We start from the raw sequence: 8,751 nt of genomic DNA on the forward strand, positions 1-8,751 counted from the left end.
GTTTTGGGCCTTGTACAAAATATATGTGCAAAGTAACATCTGCTGCCCAAGTCCAACCAACTAAAATTATAAACAAAATTGTCAAATGAGGGGAAATTATGTAGGGCTTAGAACCAGATCTGTTATTATACCTGTGTTTTAGTAGTAATAATGCATTAGTCTTCTACAGGGCTTTTCTTAGACGCTCAAAGTTGCTTTAAAATCTCATGCATTACTCATTGACTCTAGCTACTGTTATAGCCACAAGGGCCCTGGGGCAGACTGAGGGAAGTGAGGCTGCCAATCTGCACCATCAGCCCCACTGATCACCACACACACACACACACCACACACACACACACACAACACACACCTGGACACACACACACACACACACACACACCACACACACACACACCTACACACCAGAAAATGAATCTATCAGACAATGATGGTCAAGTGTCTTGGCACAGCTCCCCACTGTGGCACCTGGTATTCCCAGTGGTCTCGCCCAACTCGGCCTAAGCCTGCTTAGCTTCTGAGATCAGACGAGGAGGTTTGGTCACAGTAAAATGTGCAATCAGTCATACGCAAACAGATGGAAGCTGCATCACACTTCAGATTTATGTGCAAAAAGACACAATTTTGATCTGTTCACATGTGTTTTATTAATTTAAACACATTGACAAATACAGAGGAGCTTCCTATGTTTATTTATATTAATTTCACATATTCATGCACTCCTGACATAGCACAAGGCTATATATATTTTTGTGGATTTATTTTTATAGCATTCTTATGAAAATACAGGATATGGAAGAAGGCAAATTTTGAGTAAACATTTTCACTTTCTCGCTTTGGCAATATTGTAGAAAATCCCTGATTCAGACCTGGACTAGAGCTGCTTTAGTCCTGGTTCAGTCCTAGTTTGGTGATTGCTGGATTATTGTTTTTATACCTCGTTCAGGTCAAACGTAATCCTCTTTTAGATTTGATTAATTTATTCCTGCCTTATTACTCATTTGAATCTACTGTATACATGATTTAAGCAGTTTTTTGTTCTGGTTTCAGTTCTGGTTTAGTCCAACAATAGACTACTTTATACCTAATTCAGTCCGGATGTAGGCGTGGTTTAGAACAGGATTATTCATATTTCCGATCTGGGTTACTCACCGTTTCTTTTTTTTTTTTTTTAAAGTTGCACTAAGTAACTTTTCTAGACAAAAAAGTTAAATATTGTACCTTTAAACCTGCTTAAATCCTGGTTTAGTCCTATAATGTACAGTCCTGATTCCTTTTGTAATGTGGTTTAGTCCTTTTTAAACTTGATTATTTCAAGTTTTATTCCTGCTGGGTTCCTTATTTAAACTTAGTCCTGAACCTGATTTAGTCCTAGTACAATAGGTTTTGAACTTGCCCTTTTTTGCATAATTTTTACTTAGCAAAACCTGTGAAAGTGTAAACAATCAGAAAGAAATCAAATTACAGTTCACATGACATTTCTGTAATCTGATAACTCCATAAATCAGATTATGTGTAAACACTGCCATTGTTAATACTGTACCTGGTTTTTATCATAATGTAGCACTTGTTTGGAGCAGCTTTGGCCCTGGTTTAGTCCTGCTTTAGACCCTGTTGAGTCCATGGTTTTGACACAGATTCTAGGTGAAGTTTAAGTGCTGGTCTTTGCTGTATCCGTATTCAGTTTTGTGGGTTTCAAACAGATCTGTGAGGTTCTGCAGGTACTGCTCATGTAGAGACTCGATGTCTTCATTTGTGGGACTTGGTTTGGACTTTACAGGGATAGGACCTCCAACTGGACCAGACCAGGATCAGAACCAGGACCAAAAGAAAGAGAAGAAAAACTTACATTTTGAAAATACACAAAAGCTTTATATTATACACTAAATTTGCCTAGAAGGCACCATAGCTGATTTTTACTGTCTTAAAATGTGAAAAACAGAGCTAGTACATTTAAAATAGGGTAAACAAACGTCTGTTTTTCCCTGGACATGTCTGTTTTCCACGTCCTGTCCTGGCCATCCGGGTTTTTTTTTATAAAGTGATGCAAATGTCCGGGTTTTCATTACCTTGCATTGGGCCATTAAACTGAGCGATAGATATGTTGTAAAACCAGCTCTTAAGGCCAGAATATGTCTGCTATGTATTGTCTACTTCTAATTATAAATAGTTTTATTGTCCAGTAATCGGGAAGTGCGAGGTTGGTATGCTAGTTGTTGTTTGCTTTACTGTGATGGCAAAACTCCACTCTGGTCTCTGAAAATTGGGAAAAGCTCTTATAAACTCATCATGGTGAATAATTTGGATGCTTGGAATGCATAAGGTATGTGAGGAATAACTTTGGACTACTGCAAATTGTCTAAAATGCACCAGTTCCATTTTTTTTTTTTTTTTTTTTTTTTTTACATTTTTAAGACAATAAAAATCAGGTATAGCATCTTTAACAATAGATAGATAACACTAATATACTTGAATAATAGACTTTCTGACACTTAATACTAAATACTTAAAAAAACAGGTTTACTGCTGTAGACGGATGGTATTGAGTTACAGACCGATACTTTGGCTAGGATTCCTGTAGTGGGTTGGTCTTGGTACAGTACTGATTCAGTCCCTACTCAAGTTTAGTCCTCCTAGTGTAGTCCTCCTGGTCCAGGCTCAGTGACTGACCGATGGTGTTTATGGGTTTCCTGTAAGGCATCAGGCCGAAGCTGTACTGAAACACTCCTCTGGCATGGAACAACGGCAGTGCCAATCCCATGATGCTTTGCAACCGGTTCTGGAAGAAAGACAAAAATAACAGAACAAGTAAAATGCCAAAGGTTTTACAGTGACCTGGAGAAAATGTCTAAAATGTATTGTAGAAATTTCATTTTTTAAAAGTCCAGATTTAGAGGTTTTGACCTGGTTTTCCTCTGGTTTTGCCAAGGAACTGCAGATAGGATTTGGATTTATAAATTCCATAAAGATGACCCATTTGTGTCCTCCCAAGACATTCCACAAATCAAAATTTCATAATAAAGCTTTTACTTTACTTTAACTATTCTAATGCTGATTTACTCTTAATTACAAAAACATTTGCTTTATTTATGTTATATTTTGGTGTTTTGATTCTTAAGATCCAATCAGAAGGCAAAATGAGCCTCACATGAGTCTCTCATTTGGGTTGCCTGTTTCAATGATGAAATCCAGTTGGTTTAAACCTAAAATGCCACCTAAACCTCAGCATCTGCAGCCAATCATGAATCAGTGCTAGTGCAGCTTCTGTAGCTCAGTAAGGGGAATTCTGGAGGTTCTGAGCTTTGAGCTGCAGATAAAGGCATTGTGATTGTGGTACGTGATTGTAGGACCTTTTTAAAAAATAAGTATATTTTGGTACTGACCTGGACACGCCTCAAGGTGGATCCACTGGGGTTTTCCATTTGGTCATAAAGTTCATTTTCACCAAAAGAGAAAACTGGCACGAGGTGAGCTCTGCAACACAGGACTAAGTCAGTACTACAACATCGTGTATTATTACTATTACTGTGGCCTCTAGCCCACCTACAACTACCATAATACTCCTACAAATGCAAAAACTTCTGCTACAATAATTAATCAGTGAATACATGAAAAGTAAAACTGACCCATGCTTCAGAGCCATTTTGATGAATCCTTTTCTGTTCTTCACCTGAAAAACAATAGTTAAATTTTTTAAAAATAATATTAAGCCTTTTATTGTTTTCATGTGACTGAGATCTGTGGAGCGGTCCCAGGAGCGCTGGGATTTGTTCCATTTACTGTGGACTGGGTGGTGAGAGTACCTGGCCACCAAGAACCACACACTTTGACAAAAAACAAACACTGGGAGGTCTGGAGCCGTATCCTGTCTCCTTGATTCCAGAGGACATGATTGACAGGCGGATTAACCAATCAGAGAGACACGTGCTCCATTTATGTCAAAACAAACATGGCTGGATTTTTTTTTTAAAAGTAAAAAAAAAAAAAAAAAAGAAAAAAAATTGTGCTTATTTATCTCAGGTAAAGAGGTTATATAGTTTGTTCTTAATGATTTTCAAGAGGCATCTGAGTCTTGTGTTACAAATGAGCAGCTGTGGTTGGATCGTCTCATGTTTGCACAGAGGTTTTTCACGGTCCGATTCCTGACCCTTCTAGATTCAACCAGAATGTAGAAGGGACTGACAAGTGAAAGTGTAAGTCAGTTCAAGGTCTAAAGAGCCATTTCACTGATGTTCTTGCCCTGGGGCAGACAGAATGAAGTGAGGCTGCTGTGCCAGTGGCCCCTTGAATCCCTCACAAGACACACTCATATGTAGGTAAAGTGAGTGAAGTGTCTTGCCTAAGAACACAAGGGCACATCTTTCTCATGGTATCTCTACAGACCTGAAGAGTGAGGGCTCCGGGTCGAGCATCTAAAGCCTCTGGAGCTCCGCCCACTGCGATCACCGCCACGTTCCCTCCCCCCGAGCGGCTCAGCAGGTGGGACAGACTCGCCTTACAACTGGAAACCAGGCCTAGAGATGATTAAACAACAGCACAATCACTACTACTAGTCCTACTAATACTACTATAACTACTACTATTATGACAACGATGACTACTGCAACTACTACTTTTATGATTAGGACTACAACTCTAACTATTATGATAACTTTAACTCCTACAACTACAGCTCCTAGTTCTACTACAACTAATAATTATAATATTGATGTATCATTTATTTTAAAAAACTAAATAAAACAAACTTGTAGTATAATTTTTCATAGGAGTGCACTTTTTACTGCACTCTTGGGCACGTGTGGGAGAGTGCACAAGGATCTGTGCTTTAGGCCATGGAGCAATTGTGTAATTGTGAATAACGCGGACGTGACTATGAGTTTTTCTTTTCTGGGTGTGTAGCTCTTGGAGAGGAAGGATGTATTGTGTACTGTATTATGTGTGAAATTGTATTGATTATTTGAAAGTGAAATTGATCTGTCTAGTGGTACACAGTGACATTTCTACTTTTATGATCCATAGTCACCTTTGTGCAATTGTACGTTTAGTCGCCCCGGTTTAGTCGCCCCGGTTTAGTCGCCCCGGTTTAGTCGCCCCGGTGTAGCCCTTCCCTTTTCCCAGACCAGTCCCGGTGCAGACCTCCACACATAATGTAGTCCCTGAACAGTGGGACCCTGAACCAGAATGGGAGCATGAGGAGGTGAGGTGTGAGTCCAGGAAACTGCTCAGAGAAACCAGTTGCTTCTGTGCAGAAGTTCCCAAACGCTCCAGCCACAAGAACACCTGAAAAACACAAACCAGTGCCCAGGGTGAGATGGTGAGACACATGGAGATGCAGTTCAAGTTCACTACTATTTAATGTGGACTATGTAACGTTTTTGGTGGAAAATATGCAATCTGCATGTTTCAGTAGACAACACTACTTTATTTTGAATGTTTCAATGTATGGCTTTATAGTGTCACCTCCTTGTCTCTATGGTGACACCACTCTTTCAAGTTACAGGACATATCGCAGGAGAGGAGACTCTGCTAACAACAGCAAAGGATGTTTTTCAAGGTATGAATGAATGCACTGAAAAAAATTCAAGCTTAATGCCATATTGTGGAACCTTCCGAGAAAAGCTATGCATCTTTATGGGTACAATCAGGTGGCGCACTCCCTGCTGGAAAAGATACATAGTGCACCTTTAACTTTACAGTCATACAGATGCTAGAAGAATGGTGATCTATTACTAGGGTGGGTATCATTAAGAAGTTACCGATACGATACATACCTTGATATACAAGCCACGATACAATACATATCTCGATACGCTGCACTGTCAATTCGATACGAAATGTTTCAAATCAATTCGATGAGGTTCAGTAAAAATTAAGGCTAAATCGTGCACGTGATACTAAAAAGTTTTTGTTAAACCACTTCATGTGCAAAGTTGATATGAAACATGCACATTTTAATTATCAAAACAGTGAAAATGTCAAATGTATGACATAAAAGAGTTTCTGTCCTCTGAACAAGTAACAAAACTGTAGCTCTGTAATAAAATCATTTAGTAAAATATACTAAAAAATACTCTTGCTGATATATCCATACAGCAGCCCACGATATTGATACTGTATCATCACATAAAACGATATTTCAATATTTTTGCACACCCCTGTTTATTACACAATTTGAATGAACGTGAACTAAGAAGTTGTTTGGTTATTGTTTCCAATAGTGAATATTTGTAACAATAAAATGTGATATTGTAACCTCCCTACTTGGGGTTTAAGAAGCTAAATTACTTTCAGAGTAAGTCTCTATGGTAACATTTACAATGCAATAATGTGACATGTACAGACAGAAGAAAAGCACTTTACATGAAGGCTTTCTGTTTTGCAGCAGATTGACTTGAAATGGCTTAATTTCTGCTTTGAGCATTGTAACAATTCTTATTTTTGTATTCTTATGACCCAAAAATTATTTTATTGACCTGAATAATTGTGATTATTGATAAATCTTGTCATCCTTAACTAGGTCTAAACCAGTTCTAAACCAAGACCAAAAACCAAACCAAGACTAAATCAGAGATGCGGACTAACCGTGAGGGTGGAATCCAAAGATGTAGTTGTTTTTGGGGTCCAAGTCCACAGTTTTTACCAGCTGCAGAAAATGATCCAGAAACAATTTTAGTTATTTTATAACTGTGGTGTGAGCTAATTGGCTGTAAATTACTTTCTTCCTGTCCAGATGCCCTTCCATTCGCCTATATCCTTGTGTGTCAGGTGCCCTTCCATCTTCTTATATCCCTGTATATCAGATGCCCTCCCTCTTTCTTACCTTGAGGGGAAAGTAGTCCCTGAAAAGGCCCCACAGAGACGACTGCCGCAACCACTCCCAACGGCGCCCCCCACTGACGGGTGTGTCCCAGTCGAGCCACAGCCAACCAGCATAAAGGGCCGCTAAGAGCCACCAATCAGAGAGCAGCAGCAGCACGAAACCCGCTAGGCAGCACTGGGCTTGAATGAGACAAGAAACAGGACTAAACCAGGACTAAATCAAGTATAAAATAGGAGTAAAATAGGACAAAAGCAGGTTTAAATGGTGACAAAACTAGAACGAGAACTAAATAAGAAATAAATCAGTACTAAACCTGGACCTAAGTAGGACTAAAGCAAAACAACTTAAGGAATAAAATAGGAGTAAAGCGTTATCTAGGAATTAGTCATGCCAAAACCAAGACTAGAGGGGGAAAAAATAACTAAATTCCTAACCAGGACTATACCAGGATTAATAGATCATGAGAAACTTCATGTCTAAAATATGGTCTAAATCCTGAACTATGGACTGATTGCAGTCTCGATGGGGCTAATGCTGTAATTAGTCAATATTTACTTTGTGTCCATTTTGTAACTGATAAAGTGGCAGACGCTGTGTGGTTTATGCACCCATCTGAAGGTTGATGGTTCAGTGTGTTCTTGTGCAAGACACTTTACCCAAATTGTCGAAATATGAATGTTTATCTATTATTTTTACAACCATAATTAAAATTGCAGTAACATTTCTGGAGAAGGGTACATACATATATGTCACTGTTTTGCCAGCAATATTTCATGGTATGGCTTTAAATTGGTCTCATCTCAATGAAGATAAGAGACAGCAGCAGTTAACTTACAGGTCTGATCTGGGGAGAGGTGACCCCACTCACAGTACGAACACGTTGTTCAAGGTATTTTAAAGCAATGACAACTCCTGTAATTGAATACATCCAATATAGATAATGCTATACTGTGGGACATTTAAAAAAAAAAAGTAAAATATCGCCATGGAGATGAGGTGAGTGACCCCCGCACAGTAGATAGCTCTGGTCAAGTCTCTGGTCTAGGTCTCAGGTTGGGACCCTGCTCTCGGGTCTGGATTCTGGTCTGGACTTTGATTCTTACCCAGTGCTATGAAGGAGAAGACCCATTGCAGCACGGCGGTGGTCTGCAGCCTCCTCCGCAGCGGGATATTCAGCGGCGCAAACTCGAGCCTCATGCCGCCGGAGACGCACTGCGGACGGCTTGATAAGGGCGGAGGAGCCGCTGAGTGTGCAGATGGTCCTGTTCCTCTCTGAGCCTTTACTCAGCTCTAGCTCCGTTTGTGGAGAATCGTGGCTGGACCATGGGCAGGACTCGAGAGAAACTCCGTTAACTTCATCAACAAACTTTAGTGCGCATGCTCACAAAGGCGCTGACGTGTGGGTGGACTATTTCCAGCCAATCAGAGCAGAGAAAAGCGCGGGCTCGAGACTCGGGGGCGTGCACGTATCGGGTGCGTAAAGGTCACGTTGGGACATTCCGGTCCTTCCGTCCATGGATCTATGACATAAACTTCACGTGATTTATTTATTCTTTCTGTGTGCACCTCCAAAGCTCAAAATGCTCTATTCCACCTTTTGATGTCATGTGGTAGTTTTCAATTTAACAGCTACTTTTTTGGAGTTTAAAAACACAGTGGAGCATTTCCTATATTGCCACATGACATCATAAGGTCAGTTACAGTGTTTTTCATTTGAGACAAAAACTCAACCTAAATATGCAGGGTTTGAGTGTTAAATGTGTGTGAATGAAACAAAACACAACAGGTATGTCTGTGATGAGACATAGATCAGACTATTACACTATTGTGTAATATGAGCCTCATTACTGACAGATAGGAAACACAGGGCAATATGCATTCTGCAATGATGACACCAAACATTTGTTTATTTTTAAATAAGTGATTTTTCT

At 39.7% G+C, this 8,751-nt stretch overlaps 1 protein-coding gene across 3 annotated transcripts; it reads right to left on the reverse strand.

The window, feature by feature from the left end:
• Positions 1–622: 622 nt before the first annotated feature.
• On the reverse strand, positions 623–8,185 carry mogat3a (monoacylglycerol O-acyltransferase 3a). 3 transcript variants are annotated; one of them, XM_020924889.2, is made up of 9 exons: positions 7,924–8,185; positions 6,821–6,999; positions 6,583–6,643; positions 5,137–5,280; positions 4,384–4,514; positions 3,627–3,670; positions 3,384–3,474; positions 2,671–2,779; positions 623–1,795 (listed from the first exon to the last, which is right to left on the reverse strand). In XM_020924889.2, exons 1-9 carry the CDS (start codon positions 8,015–8,017, stop codon positions 1,641–1,643), a joined length of 1,008 nt encoding a protein of 335 aa, XP_020780548.1. In that variant the 5' UTR covers positions 8,018–8,185; the 3' UTR covers positions 623–1,640. The 3 variants fall into 3 exon arrangements, 2 of the variants coding, with proteins under 2 accessions (XP_020780548.1, XP_055012420.1); XM_055156445.1 differs by having other exon boundaries at positions 2,619–2,779; XR_008632556.1 differs by having other exon boundaries at positions 1,657–1,795; positions 2,556–2,779.
• Between the last annotated feature and the right edge of the window lie 566 nt (positions 8,186–8,751).

The sequence above is a fragment of the Boleophthalmus pectinirostris genome, unplaced genomic scaffold (assembly GCF_026225935.1).
Source record: "Boleophthalmus pectinirostris isolate CB_2022bp ecotype Guang Dong unplaced genomic scaffold, ASM2622593v1 HiC_scaffold_20, whole genome shotgun sequence".
In the NCBI taxonomy this organism is placed as follows: Eukaryota; Metazoa; Chordata; class Actinopteri; order Gobiiformes; family Gobiidae; genus Boleophthalmus; species Boleophthalmus pectinirostris.